Source organism: Mesocricetus auratus, unplaced genomic scaffold, assembly GCF_017639785.1.
Source record: "Mesocricetus auratus isolate SY011 unplaced genomic scaffold, BCM_Maur_2.0 Super-Scaffold_100001, whole genome shotgun sequence".
In the NCBI taxonomy this organism is placed as follows: Eukaryota; Metazoa; Chordata; class Mammalia; order Rodentia; family Cricetidae; genus Mesocricetus; species Mesocricetus auratus.
Genome location: NW_024429187.1, coordinates 10215686 through 10231499, shown reverse-complemented (window position 1 = coordinate 10231499; position 15814 = coordinate 10215686). Strand labels below are relative to the sequence as shown.

Here is a 15814-nt window from a genome sequence, read left to right as displayed (position 1 = left end):
AAATTACATGGGCAAAGTAATCACCTGATGTTTTTCTTTGAAGAGTAAATGATCTGAAGAACATACAAAATTGGTTTTCACTGAACACGTTAAGATTTAATATAAATTTGCTGTTTTCAATAGGCGCATTTACCTTGGGGTGCCAGCAGCTCTAAGAGGATCAAGCTACCTCCCAGCATTCTTCATTGTATTACTTGTGAGGAAGCTCCAATTTCCTGGGGAAGTTGACTCTCCCAAACCAAAAGTTGCAAAGGTGAAGCTCACAGAGAAGGAAAGCGAGTGCATGGTTGCGCTCAGAAGTCCTGAGTTTGAGAACGGCAAAGAACTGAAAACTAAGCTATAATGAGGTTTCTATTGGCCCGCACAAGTCCATGGGCAGATTGTGCATTTGGATTCTGTGGAATCATAAGAGGCACTACTATAGGTACTCTTTGCTTGTACTTAAGGACCTCAAAATTATTTTAATTATGATAAAAATATTCACCGATATTATTTTTGAAGCATTGCACATACGATTTTCCCAGGGAAGGATATAGTGACTCCCCACATTAAACTTTAAAGCTGACCTCATTTGCAACAGTTTTTTCACTTTTAACTCAATCAAACAATTGTGTGTTTCTCACATATATTCAAAAATTTAAAACTTTCCCATTCTCAAAACACTATTCAATTTCATTGAATTTATGTTTTAATGTTAGAGGTTTTTGGAGCTAAAGATTTGTATCTTGGTTAGATAACATTGAAATAGTTTGTTCAAATGTATCCTTTCTATGTGCAAGACATCTGCACACCTCTTTATTTTTATTTTAGACATGATGCTTCTAAAATTAGGCTACTCATTAATGTGTTATCTGTTGTTTCCAATCCCTTCTTTCATAACTCATAACACACATTTGATGACTTAGAGAGCTGACAAATTTAATAAGGTTATTAAAATCATGTAGTAAAGATGGTTGTAACTTTTTTCCTATCAATTCAAACCTGGTCATGTAACTCATTGCTGGACAGTAGTGGTGCATGCCTTTAATCCCAGCAGCTGGGAGGCAGGCAGAATCTGTGAGTTAGTTTGAAGCCAGCCTGGGCTACAGAGCTAGTTCTAAGACAGCTGAGGCTATTACACAGAGAGAGAGAGAGAGAGAGAGAGAGAGAGAGAGAGAGAGAGAGAGAGAGAGAGAGAGAGAGAGAGAGAGAAAGAAAGGGAGAAATTCATTCTTCAAAGCCTTTCAAAGGTCTCCATAGAGAAGGGGATGTATGTCAGTGCTACAAAGCTTGCCTAGTATGTCTGAGGCTCCGGGTTTGTTGTACCCAGTTTGCGGGACCCCAAAAAGGCTACCAAGGAACCGACTCACCAATGCAAATGCACAAGGTTTATTGTTAAGCTACAAGCTTAGTCAGGGACCCTGTCCAGCAAACTGGAGCAACAGCTACAGGAAAAGGGCGCCTGGCCTCAATTACAATGGGTTTATAAAGAAAAAAACCACAAGCGAGGTGCTTCGTGCCTCGGCTGTTCAGGACTGGGTAAGAGTAGGTGACCCTTGGATTCATTAACTGGGGTCTAGGAGAATTTCAAAGTTGTTGCTAACAGTTGCCCACAAGGACATTTGTGGCTAGCATATGTTGTTTATCAGAGTTAGTCATTGTTTGTCATTTTGGACCTGGGCAGACACAGTTTGTGGGGGTTGTTTTATATATATAAATGTTATTTAAATTAGAAGCAATCTTATTTTACGTATCAATCCCAGGTCCCTCTGTCTCCCATCCTCATATGACCCCCACCGACCCCCCCCATTCCACTCCCATTACCTCTCCAGGGAGGGTGAAGCCTTCCGTGGAGAATCATCAAAGTCTATTACATCATTTCAGGCAGGACCTAGTCCCCCCACCCCCATTTAATGTATGCTGAGAGACTATTCTCCATAGGTAATGGGCTCCCAAAGTCCATTTGTGCACTAGGGATAAATACTGGTTCCACTGCCAGAGGCCCCATAGACTGCCCAGGCCTCCTAACTGACAACCACATTCAGGGGGCCTGGTTTGGTCCTATTGGTTCCCCAGCTGCCAGACTGGGGTTCATCAGTTTGTAGTTCTTTCTTAGAACTGTTTATAGCTCCTTGACTGGAGTTGAATCAGCCTTGTGCCATGCAGGGAATTTCTCAAGGTGGCTTTTTCTTAGGGTGGAGTTTACCCTGCTCTCTCAGGTTCAACGCAAAAGTAGAGCAGACTACTGAAAATAAATAAAAATAAATAAATGTTGGATGCAGTAGCAGATGTTCTCAAAAGACTGCATTCTCATATTCAGGTGACATCTTTGGTCCAGCATTCATTTTACTATTGTGCCCTTCGAGTATGTATCTATTAATTTTCGAAAAAAATCTCAGAGTAAAATCTTTAAAGAGAGAACAGCTAGATGGCTCAGTGCAAAGCAGTGTTTGTCACCAGGCCTGATTAGATAGATTTGATCTCTGGGACCAACATGGTGGAAGGAGAGAACCAAGTCTTGCAAGTTGTCCTACGTCATCTACTCCTGTACCATGGTAGGCATGCCCTACCTGCAAACATCTTGCTGAAGACGAAGATTTTTAACACATGGGTCACTGGGGGATTGTCTAAACCCAAACAACAGCCAAGAGAAAATAGACAACCTAACTGATGGGTTTTCTGTAGTTACCTTCATGCTATTATGATTGTCTGATTTAGTGAGCATATCTTATAAGAGGAAAGTTTCATGAGAATGGAGAGAGTTAAGCAGTGTGCTGCTCTTTCTAGGATCCGAGTTTGCGCCCTTCAACCCACATCAAGAGACTCTCAGCCACCTGTGACCCCAGCTCTGGGTGATCTGATGCCTCTTATTAAGGAGGTAGCCATTCTAAGAACACAGGTGTTTCCTTGATACTTCTTAGCAGGGAAAGCAGTCAGACAACACAGGCATAGGCATTCCTCGTGGTAATAACCTGGGGATATGGGTTATTTTTCTGATTTTTATTTTCATCAGGTTTTGATTGTGGTACAGCAGACAGGTGTGGAGGAGAGGAATAAGAGGAGAGGAGGCAGGTAAGCATGCAGGTAAACAAGTTTTCGAGTTAGCATTGATCTGATTCGAAATGTAATAGAATACATAATAGTTTATCACTAGTTTAGCTACAATCTCAATGTAACAAACATTGCAAGAAGTTAAAGATCCAACTTCAAAAACCACAGAAGCTGGAAAAATGAATGGAAAAGAAAGGGAGAGGCAATAGTTTTGTCTTGTGTTCCATGGCTTGGAATTGAACTTGGTAAGTTAGTATTCCATAGTATGTGTTTGTTAGCATGGTTGGGTTGAGTACACTATTATAGGAACCAAAGAAATGCTTGCTAGCTCTCAAGTGGTTGTGTCTGGGCCATTGTGAAAGCGGCAGGAAGAACCAAGTTTTAGGCGTTGGTCGTTCAATTTTATTTCTTTTACGAGCTTTGATTCTTTCCCCCGGTACAAATAACACATGATTAAAAGCATTTCATCAAGAAATATTCATAACTAAAAACAAGATTAATAATAAGTAGATCCCCGTGTATAAGAGGAAGAAACTGAGTCCACCATATATTGGTACCTAAATGATTGCATTTCAGGAGAGAGAAAATCCATCCTGTTAGTGAAGCCATATAGCGCCGATTCCTAGAATGATTAATTTGGGAGGAAATGTATCAGTTGTCACCAATTGTCTAGCAAAGCACCTTCCTCATGATGCGCGTTTTAAGAGCCATGGGAAATCATTCAAGGTGTTGTATAGATAACAGTAACTTTGGCAAGTTTCCCACACTGCCCACACTACAGCAGGTATGGAAAGTAACAGACACATTTTCATAATGTTGCTTATTCTTCAGGGTTCACCCTTAGTGGCCTTATTTTCAATTTAGCACATATGTAGAGACCTCATTAATGAATAATGCATATTAGAAGTATGAGAAATTCTGCTATACAAACTTCAGGTCCCTGTGTGCACAGATGTCAGTGGTAAATCTCTGACATCTAAAGTTTAGATCTAAAAACAAACATAATAATAAACTACTTTGTCTCTTTAAAAAATTGACCGGGGCAGGAGAGTTTGGCTAGTGCTTTGTTATGCTGTATTTCGTTGAGCCATGAAACTCAAAACTGTATTAAATAAAATCAACCTTAGATCATGGGGTAGAGCCAACAACTAGTTGACAGGAGTTAGCTGTAGATAGTACAGAGGGGCCAGGGAGATGAATAAAGATGTACATGAATAAAGATGTACAGGAAGGAGTAGGGAAGGACTTGGTTGTCTTGAGGTCTTTTCGATTTGGGACAGCTGGAGAGATACTTTCTTGGTGGGTGTTTAGTCAAAAAGGAAGGTCAGCTGGTTGCTTCTCGGCCTCTCTGAAACAGGTTTTCACCCCAACCTCTGATTCTTGATTTTTTAGCGGCAAATAGGATGTGAGCGACTTAGTTAAAAACTACACTTGGAAGCAGCAGCAGGGCAGGCGCTGGCGAAACCAGAAGTCTCACCAGGCTGCAGCCGGAAAGGCAGATTGAGGGGTGGCAGGGCCACAAGCAGTAGTGAAAATGTCAGTGAGCTCAGGTGCAGCCTCTATGTGTCCTGGAAAGCAACAGCGGCTAATAGAGTTGCTGCTCCAGCAGAGGACTCAAGTTTGGTTCCCAGTGCCAGTGTCGTGTAACTCCAGCTGCAGGGATTAAACCTCCTTTTGTTGAACTCTTTGGGCACACCCAGAGACACATAAATGAAAATGATACATAAAACTTAAAAATGAAATGCTGTCCACGAACAAAACGGCCGGCCCATCTCAGCGCCCCTGCCCACGTGGTTGTCTTGTTCATCCAAGGTTTCGATATGCTGTTTCTGACATCCAGTGCTGGTGATTCAGTCCGCAGTTACAGTTGCCAATATGAACAAGCAAACCAAAACCTCAACACATTTCCGCCCCCTACTGGTGACTCTAAATACAAAACAGAAAAGGAAGTTTTGGACTGTGCCAGGGAAGCAGGATTGACATGGAATTCTCTATGCACCTGGCCTGTGTGACTGATGTGCTTGATACCCACTTCCTTCCCCACGCAGGTGATTCTAGAACGTCCTCTCTTTCAAACGGAAGTCGTCCACAGAAGACTGAGACATAGAAAGCGAATGGCAACAGCATAACTGCCAACCTAAAAGATAAAACTATTCGATTATTGCAGCTTCTCCTATTGTTTTATTAAAACATAAATCTTTGGAGTCAGGTAATAGGGAATAAACCCGAAAGATCCCTGGAGAAATGGAGAAATGATCGCCTCATGCTCTTCTCCATCTCTGCCAAGTGAAAAAAGCCACACATCCCGTTCAGCCCCTCCTTATTCCACCTGAGCGTCCCTCCGTCTTTCTCTGAGTCTGCCAGGAAAGTGTATGGTCCACTCCATCCAGCTGAAGGTGGACTCTGGCCTCCAAACCAATGTTCAACTCCATTGGCCATCTTGAAACGACAGCATGAAGAAATCTCCTGCAACACTGGATAGCAGTTTTTAAAATAGAGGCCATCTCTGAAGGAACTAAGGCCGTCTTCACTGAAGCACAGCCATGTCCAGACAACTTGGACCATGACTCCATGGATCAATGTTAAAACTCTGAACTTTTGAAGTCTTAATAGAACAATAGTATAGGAATGGAGAGAGAAATATGAAACATTTTTTAGATTTTTAATAGATCTCAAAACATTTTCTCAGACCCTCACGATTTGTATCAGCTTTCTTGGACCTTAGTAACTTTCATTTACATAACTTACGTGACTTTCTTAGACCATCGTAACTTGTTTAAGCTGTTATATCCTTAGAGCTTTACATTTTGCATACTAATTCACCTTCCTAGATCCCTATAACCTTTATATAAACTCTAATTTTTCTCCAGTTATTTATTACAGGGCATAGGTGGTTGATTACTGGTTGAAAAGCATTTGTTTTGAAATAAAAGAGTAGTAAAATTACATTGAAACAGGTTTTGTAAGTTGACCTCTTCTAGTGTGGAGCCTGACAGCAAGGTAAACTATCTAAGTTTGCATTCTTTTAGCATAAGATCTAGCAGCACAGGGAAAAGCAAGGCCTGGCTTTTGCTGATGCAGGGCATTTATCAAGCAGCTGCAGCCATGGGGGGGGCTGAATGCTTGCTGTTTTTAATGAAAAATAGGCACAGTTAGCCAGAAACACCATCAGAGATGTTTTGAACAAATTTGAGCAGGAAAATACAAAGAGGCTAGACATATATCCTTAAGTTGGGATTTACAAACCTTATTTATCAAATATATTTTGTTTATTAAACATACGTTATTTTTAGCCACAATTTTTATTTTTGGGACAAAAGTCATATAAAAAAATCCATCCTAATCCAAAATCTCTTGGAGACCTGCTGTTGCTTCCTTAGTCTAAAAGAGGAGAAAATACGAAACTGTGTTTTAGGTTACATAGAAGCACACAGTAGCAGATTAAGATTATCCATGTATAGAATTTTAGTAATTAAACTTTTTAAACAAGTGTTAGGATGACTTTATTGTTTGGAGTTTTAAAAGTCACTCTCCACCACACATTGGTCTTACAGGTCCTGAGAGAAAGAAAGGTTACATTCTAGCCAGAGTTTTGAATATCCATGACCTCTAATGGCTAAACATCGATATAAGCAAGGACCAGGAAAGTCGGAAGAAGTTGAAGAGCTGGACATATGCTGGTTACATTTAGCTAGCCTAACTTTTACATGAATTATTTTTGATAAAATCATTTAAGTAACATGAGACACAATGGTAACAAATACATTACCATTTGTTGTAGGAAATTTTACCTAAGGGGGTGTAGACACTATCTAGAGCCTTTGCCCAGTATATACGGCAGCTTGCGGTTGTTCCACAGACCGTCTTCCTCATTCTTTGTTCTTTTCCTGTATAACTCACTTTCTCCAGAAAACACTGGGGCATCATGCAAGTAGGCCCTAATCGTGTACATTCAGCTGGGAGGGATGACTGGATACCTAGATCAAGGTCCAATGACATGGTTTGTCCCCTTTTTGAAGGAATATTAACTTTTAGGAAGACTAGCTCTGACTCTTATGAACAGGCATATCTAGAGTTTGCAAAGACATTTTAGACAGATTTTATTTAATTTTATACCTAGTCTGTGTGTGCCTGGAGATTGAGGCAGACAACCTGAAAATCTTAGAAAGAATTTTTTTTCTTATAAAGTTCTCAAGTTGCAGAATAATGTAAGTATCTGTAACCTAGAGGCCTTTAAACAGAAAACTATAAAAACCAGACATCTACAGAAACTCAAAATATGTTGACATCAGATTGTTGTTGCTTTTGAATTGATTTTGAACCATATTTAATAAGTGTATAAACCTGAAAGAACAGAGAGTTTATATTTTCATTTTAAAGGACAGTGTCTTTTCTCTGACTGTTTTGTTTGTCTATTTGTCCTACAGCAGTGGGTCTCAATCTTCCCAATGCTGAAACTCCTTAATAGAGTTCCTCATGTGTTGGTGTCCACCAACCAAAAAATTGTTTCATTACTACTTTGTAACTATAATATTGCTACTGTTATGAATCATAATGTAAATATCTGATATGCAAGATATCTGATATTAGAACCATGGCAAAGGGTCATTCAACTCAAAAATGGGTTCAAACCACAGTTTGAGAACTGGAGTCCTAGAGTCAGATAGCCTTTTGACCTAGAACAGAGATTTTTAGAGGAGAGTAGTCAGCTTTTTAGTAAAGTACAACAGCATAAAACAGTACTTCAATATTACCCACAAGTAACCGACACCCGAATCCTTGGGAAACTGAATTCAGGGACCAGAGGGAGAGGTCAGAGCAAGCCAAGAACAAAGAAGGCTTAGAAATAAGAAACTGTGGGGTTTCAGGTTCTTCAGAGGTCGGTGCACTGTGGGGAGCCTGCATCGCTCCGGGTACAGGAGTGGGGTGAATGTGGCAGTCTCCAGAAATCCATAGCCAGTGACAGAAGCCAGCTGAGAGATAGAGCAACAGGAAAAATTACAACTTTCAGAAGCAGGCTGAGGGAAAAGGATTGCGAACAGGAGGGCTGAGGGGTGTCTGATGTACCTGCAGGACTTAAACATCAGGCTGCAGTGAGCCACTGAAAGGGACAGAGGCAGAGCAAGTTCCAGAGTTAGCATAGAGGCATCCAGGAGCAGTCTGCCTCATAGACAGCCTGAAATCTTTGTAGCATTCAGCTCAGTGACAACTGGGCTGTGCTAAGTCGGGCTTCCATCTTTGCAACAAAACTCGAAAGCACAAATCTGACAGGCAGCAGAGGACAATGTAAAAACACAGTACAACAATGCAAGTAGGTTAAGTCCAGGTGAACTCAGACATGCATCTGCCACCTCACTCATACACCCAAACCAGGACAGTGTGATGGCTGCTCTTCCCCCGAGACTGGGTCAATGATTGCATCTCATGTCACCCTTGTCACTCCAGATGTCCAGACTCCAAACCAGAAGAAAACAACTCACAAATCTGTCTGACCTTCAGAAGCATGTAGGCAGGCAATTCTTTTTTATCATTTTTATTTTAATTTTAAATAGCTTGTTTTACATGACAATCTCAGTTCCCTCTCCCTCCCCTCCTCCCGAAATCCCCTTCCTCCCCACCCTCCCACCCTATTGCCAATTCCTTCCACATAGGGGATCTCCAGAGTCTGTCATTTCACTCTGGGTAGGGTCCAGGCATTCCCCTAAGAGTCCAGGCTGAGAGAGCATCCCTCTTTGTGCTATGGGCACATGATGCCTGTTTGTATTCCAGGGATAGACACTGATCCACTGCTCAAGGCCCATAGGTTGCCCAGGCCTTCTCACTGACACTCACATTTGGGGGAGTCCAGATCAGTCCCATGTTAGCCTCCCCACTGTCAGTCTAGGGTCCAAGAGCTCTCCCCTGTTCAGATCAGCTGTCTCTGCTGGTTTTGCCAGCCCATTCTTTGCCAATTTGCTCATCACTCCTCTCTCTCTGCCACTGGGTTCCTTGGGTTCAGTTCAGTGCTTAATTGTGTGTTTGCCTCTGCTTCCATCAGCCACTGGATGAAGGCTCCCAGATGGTTATAGACATCAAGTTCATTATCAGGAATGGGCATTCGAGGTGGTCTCTCCACTATTGCTTAGCTTGCCGATTGGTGTTATCCCTTTCACTTTGCTTTCAATTTGCAAATTTGGGGTGGTTGCAGTCTGGGATCCCAGGAGCCTATCAAGCCTGCCTTGGACTTGCTCCATCTGGGGCTTATCCCCCTACTAATGACCTTTAATTTGTGTCTGCTGTGGCCTTGACCTCCCCTCACTTCCAAATCACCTGGCCGCTATTCTCAACGTCCAGCCCTGTATCTGGAGTCTCCTAGAGACCTCACTAGGGCCTCCACATGTTGTAGAGTTCCTAAACTCTGGGAAAACACCATGGATTCAATCCAATTACAATTAAAATATTTATTTATTGTGGTTAGCAGGACAACAGTGTCTTGCCAAACTTGAGATTGCTATGAGAAAAGGAGTGAGGGAAGGATTTTTGAAGGTGAAAACCACAAGATCGTGAGTATCTGTATAACCAAGTCAACAGCTTGTTTTGCCCTGCCAAGATTGGGTAGTCAAAGTGACATGAATGTCTGCATAAGCAAGATACATAAGCCAAAAAAGCAATTAGTCATGATAGCATAACAAGTAGATGGTCACAGCTGTACATTTATGGGCAGAAAGGTTCACTGAGTCAGCATTTCTGGGACTTTTTCTTCCAAGGACTAGAGTCAGAGACAAATGGCTAGCAGATACCAAGATGGATTCCTAGCATAAAATGGTGGGGTTATTTTGTCATCACCGTATATTCTCAAGTACTTCAAATTGAGCCTCAAATTCATACAATTAATGGCACAACATCCATTACAAAAGTGTAATAAAAAGAGACTTCTGCTTTCAGTAAGAATTTCTCAAACATGTACTGCAATAGCAAAATGTCTGGGTAAATGAAAGTTTTAACCTTTCTTGACCTTAGAAATGAACGGACGATACTGGGCAGGCAGATAACTAAAATCTTGAAAGAATTAGATAGGTAAGGGAACTTGAACCTTTGCTTAGTTGGGAAGTGCTGTATTTGGATGGAGATGGCTGTGTGGGTGTCATATGTGTTCATGCCTTAAATTTCGAGGTGGTGCTGTGGAGAGATTTGACTTTATCAAGGTCACTGCGGTTGCTGCTCTCAGAAGGCAGTGTCCTTTTTAGAGAACTGAGTTATTTCCGGGAAGAGTGGGCTTTGAGAAAAAGCAACCCTGGCTCCTTGGTTGCTCTAGCTCCCTGGCACACCCTGTGATGTCTCCTACACTTAATCACACCCCAGTGATACCATCTGCCTTGGGACTCTTAACAGACATCATACGGAATAACTTTTCTGAGGTGATGTGGACAAATTTCTATTCCCCCCAGATAAGACACCACTAACAAACTAAAGCAATAATTCCACTGTCTCTCTTGGTGAACCAGAGAGCTCAGTGGGCTTTCTTATGGGAGCATGGATGAAAGGTACCGCACCGCAAAAGAGCCATGTCACCAAAAGATTCAGCCCAGAAAGAGTGATGATTTCCCAGAGATGATGGATGATTTCTTTCCTTTACACCCGCTATGTAGTCCAGCATTTCCCACGACTTTCTGAAACCAAATCAGAAGTGAAGACAGCTGTGGTAGGCAGGAGGTTATTAGACCCTCACCTGAATTTCCATAGTGAGGGTCTAATAACCATCCTGTCCTTAATAGACTTCTGTCAATTGATACTAGCTGGAGATAAATTGGAGACAGAATCTCAATCAAGAAAATGACACCATCAGATTGGACACTAGGTAAGATATAGAACATTCTTTTGATTAATAATTGATACAGGAGGGACAAATCCATTGTGGGTGGTACCCCAGCTAGGCATGTAGTCCTGGGATATCCAAGAAAGCAGGCTGAGTAAGCCATGGAAATCAAGACAGTTAACAGTGTTCTCACATGGGCTCTGCTTCAGTTCCTGCTTCTAGGTTCCGGCCTAAAGTTCCTGCCTTGAATACCCTCAATTAAGGGCTGCATCTTAGAAGCTGAAACAAACTGTTCCTTTCTCAAGTTACTTTTGGTTAGTGTTTTATCACAGAAAAAGTGAACTATGACAGTCTTGCTGTGTGTTCCATGTTCAAGAACAGGCTGGGCCATTTCATTCTTTCCCTCTGAAGGTTCACAACATCTCCTCTCTGACTCCCATTTAGCTACTTTTAAACATCATGTTTATCTCTTTTTCTCTCCTCCATCTTCCTTCTTCAGACAGCCACTAAGATTTACATATTTCCTGCCCTGGGTTTAATTTTTAAAATTCTAATAAAATTGTTCTTGAGCTAAGCAAACGAATAAAAAATAAGAAACACACACAAACAAACAAACAAAATGTATTTTGTTTTACCAAGAAAAGGACAATGCTCCATGACTTAGCTGGTGGGTTTTTCCCCAGATTTCTGTGTATGATTAAGAAATCTGTTCTCAGGCCCACAGTGGAAGGGCAGGTTTCCATGGTTAGCTTCCAGATCAATTCCTAGCAACAAGCAAGATTCATGTTGGATGACTTTGGTATACTGGCTTCTATTAAAATCAGATTATATAAGAGATGTTTTAAAAAAATCTCTGGAGTAGAACTATAATTTATCACATATGTATAAATATGAGTGTATACATACACATATATAAGCCAAGCAATGGTGACACACGCCTTTAATCCCAGCACTCAGGAGGCAGAGGAAGGTGGATCTCTGTGAGTTTGAGACCAGCCTGTTCTACAAGAACTAGTTCCAGGACAGCCTCCAAAGCCACAGAGAAACCCTGTCTCGAAAAACAAAATAAAAAATACAGTATACGCATACACACACACACACATATATATACACATACATATATATACACGTGTGTGTGTGTGTGTGTGTGTGGTGTGTGCACGCGCATGTGTGTCGCTTAAACATTATTTTCCATACCTCATTTATTTGGACATTTGGATTCCAGTTGTAGGTATTGTGAAGGATTTTATGGAACTTTTGGAGTTGGACAGTTGCTGGAGGACATATATCACTATATTACATTCTGGCCCCAATTCATGTTCACTAAGTTTCTGCTTCCCATATTGATGTAATAATCAATTTTAATGCAAAAAAATGTTTTAACCTAGGACAATAAAACAAGTACAACCTCTACCACCTATTATAATAGATCCATTATCACTAAAAAGTACAGTATTCCAAGATTTTTGTCTTATTCACTCTATTTCATATCTTCATTTCAGTGATTATTTACATGAATATACATATGTATGTATTACATCCAAAAAAACAGACAAATACAACACTGGCAAATGATAAACTCTGATGTCCTCTAATACACATTTTGTCTGGCATACACTCATCTCAGAGAGTTGACAGGAGACGTGAAGGCTCATTTATTCAATGATCTTTGCTTTCTTCAGCCAACGTTGAGTCTTCCAAACATTTCCATGGCTCTTAAAATGCATTCTATGTTAAGTTTTCTGAAAATCATGGTTTGTAATATTTTACTATTTCAGTGTTATTCCTCAATACTGTAAGGGCATATTCAAAGAAGGTTAATGTGCTGTGAAACACAATTACAAATAAATTGTTCTGCAAAATATACATGTTGACATGGATACCAGAGGATGTTAATTCATGATGTCTATCAGCAGGCTTCAAGCATGAGTAGAACTATTCAAACTTTTATTTTTAAGGCCATAAGGTACTTCTCCTTATACAGTCAACCAGTTTATCTCCTTCATTTGCCCCTCTGCAAATCCTAGCCACTTGTTTTATTGAATTATGGACATTAAAGTGAATACTTGCTTTTCTATTGTAAACTAACGTTCATGCTTTAAATTTGTACAGATCACATATTCCAATCCCAGCCTCAAACACACAGCTCCTATTCATTTTGATTTGTAGCTTCTCTTCATTACAAAGTCATAGATCATCGTTATCCACTGTATCTAAAGTGTGAATATCCCCAAAGAAAGAACCAGGAAATTGTTTGGAAACACATCAACAGATGTATCTTTTTCTTTCTTCAAAGAGGTGTTTCATCATATGATGTACTAGGAGGTACAGAATGGTACCCATTTTTATTTAAGGTGTCTGGATTTGCTTCATCTTTAATTTTTCCATCATTTTCCAATGTCTTGCTATCGTTTCTTTCATATTTTTTCTTCATGGCATAAATTAATATGAAAAATAAAATAAGTACTGGAGTTTTTAAAGATGTGTTCAAACCCAAGTAGACAGTTCTAGAGGGAAATGGGAGAAAAATTATTTTATATTATGTGGTACAGCTTATAGTATTTATCTCCAGTATGCAGATCTTAAAGACAAAAGTGAAATTATATATATAAAACATTAAATTGTAAAGACATAAAGCAAACAGTTCCAGGGATTGTTTTTTTCAATTGGGCCATAAAGAGTTTGACATTATTTCTAAAGAATGTTCAAGACATAGAAAATAAACTAAAGCTGACTCTGCCTTTCTTATGGAAGAGGGGAATATTCAGATCCTTCCCCCAAGCCGTCACATCCCCCTCAATAAAAGGAGAAAGTACCAAGAAATATATCTGGGTTTCACAGTCAAGATATCCAGAACCACTGAGACAGACTTTAGCATAGGATTACAGAGAGCCATCCTTCCACCCTAAAAACTATAGTGGTCTCTTTACCATAATACTTTATGTCTAATTCTCAAGAAAAGAACAAGAAACACTTAAAATGGTTTGAAGATAATGAATAGTCTTCAAACCTAGTCATTGATATGTCAGAGTGTTGAGATTATCTGAATGGAGACATGATACTAACAGCATTTTTCCACCAACTCCATCATGACACCAGGTCCACCTTGGCAACACCAACTCCATGACACCAATACCATCATACATCAAAACCATGGTGATACCATCTCCACTTTAACACCAATACTAGTAGCAATGATTTGGTTTTTTGTTTTGTTTTTTTGGTTTTTTGGTTTTACGAGACAGGGTTTCTCTGTTTTGGAGGCTGTCGGTCCAGCCTGGCCTAGAACTCACAGAGATCCGCCTGCCTCTGCATCCCGAGTGCTGGGATTAAATGCGTGCGCCACCAACGCCCGGCGGGGCAATGATTTGTAACAGGAACTCTTATTTGTGTTTGGTGGCAAGAAGGTTTGGAAGGCAGCCTGACAGTGTCTTACAAACTAGAGTAAGGGAGGCAAACAATCCTCCAAATATGCACCATTTTATACCTATTAGAATGAAAAGTAGCCTCTATGGTTCTGCATCTTTGTAGTGTGCATTAGTATTTTACTCTTTTGAAGAGAGCTCAATACATCTAGAAAACTTCCTTGTGACTGTATCATTAGGTCTAGTTTCTTCTTTCAATTTGTAATTTGTCTTTAGGTGTTAGCTAAAATAATATTTTGTTATGTAGAGATTTAAAAATACTTTAACATTTTCTGATACACTTTTGAGGATTTTGGTCATTATACAAATATTCAACTATATTTTTTTAAAAATCTGAACTCTGAGTAATATCTATTTTATAATTAACCAATACTTAAATTTGCAATTTACTCTTTTCTAAAGAATATTGGATCAAATTGTTCTTCCAAACTGCCATTAAGTTGTCTTCTCTCCCCATGAATAGAACATGAATGTTCCTCTTTTCCCACCTCATATCCTGCTTAAGAATGCAAAATCAGTGATGTTTGGGGTATGAGCAGAAACTTTAGAGATAAAAACCATAATGGAGCAACAGTATATCTCTTTTACTTAAAATCGCATGACTTTGGGTAAGTTATTCATTATCCTTGAAACTTCCTATCTTTGGCTTTAAGGTAAAAGTATAAATATAAATTAACTATTGCTTCTATTAGCATTAAAATAAGATTGCCTGTTACAATACTGAAAGTGAAGTAAGGGTTGCTTAATGATAACATTATTAATTTATTATTGCATTGAAGAAATTGCTCAAAGACCAAGAGCACTGACTATTCCTGCAGAGAACGTGCTGGAAAATGCATGGGAACTGCGTTCTCATGTTGGCTCACAAACATCAATCATTTCAGTTCTAGAGAACCCATCTGCATGCGACCTCTGCTGGCACTGCACACATGTGGCGCACACACACATTACGAGTAGGTAAACACACATTAAAGCAGACTTTAAAAAAAAAACTAAAAAAGAAAGTGGTGCCATTTGTCAATTAGCATAGTCAAAAGAAAATCAATTAACGAAATATACTTATGAAAACTCACCCAAGCAATGCAGCATCATACACCCTACAAGCACCTCGTGCTCCACAGCTGGTGACAGACCACTTCAGACATGTTTTGTCAATTAGTGCCCCGTAATAGATGGGAGCTAGAATTCCTCCTACAGCATGAGAGGAAAAGCTATCAACTCGAGATACATACTTCAATTGTATGTAGGAGGTGTATCACATTGATGCATTATGAATAAAGTAACAGTTGAAAACTTTCTAGGACAAATTCATTGCTTTTGTTTTAATATATGCAAGAACTAATATTAGTAGATTCCTCCAAATACCATACCAGACAATATCATAGACATTTTTTGTCTACCCCTACCCTTCCAACACATAAGAAAGAAAGATTTCTACATATCTATAAAGTCTCCCAAGGCTAATTAGCTAAAACTTAGTTAGTGAAAAACAGTGTTGTTAGTAAAACATGGCCACGTCATTTTTTTATCAGAATGATTTGGAATAATTGGAGTAAAAATTTTA

At 39.8% G+C, this 15814-nt stretch overlaps 2 protein-coding genes and 1 long non-coding RNA gene across 6 annotated transcripts in view; 2 read left to right on the top strand and 1 right to left on the bottom strand.

Annotated features, from left to right (window-relative positions):
* Positions 1 to 948, top strand: part of LOC101832023 (solute carrier organic anion transporter family member 1A5) — a 53901-nt gene extending 52953 nt beyond the window's left edge. For all 4 annotated transcript variants that reach the window (XM_040743509.1, XM_040743510.1, XM_040743511.1 and 1 more), the window contains exon 15: positions 124 to 948. In XM_040743509.1, the coding sequence (XP_040599443.1) occupies positions 124 to 343 (220 nt within the window). In that variant the 3' untranslated portion in view covers positions 344 to 948. The remainder of the gene's footprint in view (positions 1 to 123) is intronic.
* Positions 949 to 1153: 205 nt separating this feature from the next.
* LOC110341418 lies at positions 1154 to 7409 on the top strand. The gene is made up of 2 exons (XR_002383358.2): positions 1154 to 3275; positions 4423 to 7409. It is a non-coding gene; the product is annotated as an uncharacterized LOC110341418 (long non-coding RNA).
* A 4914-nt stretch (positions 7410 to 12323) lies between these two features.
* The window catches only part of Slco1b3 (solute carrier organic anion transporter family member 1B3), a 57704-nt gene continuing 54213 nt past the window's right edge, over positions 12324 to 15814 (bottom strand). Inside the window, exons 13-14 of the mRNA XM_013115514.3 lie at positions 15324 to 15441; positions 12324 to 13332 (exon numbers count right to left, since the gene is read on the bottom strand). Of these exons, the coding sequence (XP_012970968.1) occupies positions 13116 to 13332; positions 15324 to 15441 (335 nt within the window). The 3' untranslated portion in view covers positions 12324 to 13115. The remainder of the gene's footprint in view (positions 13333 to 15323; positions 15442 to 15814) is intronic.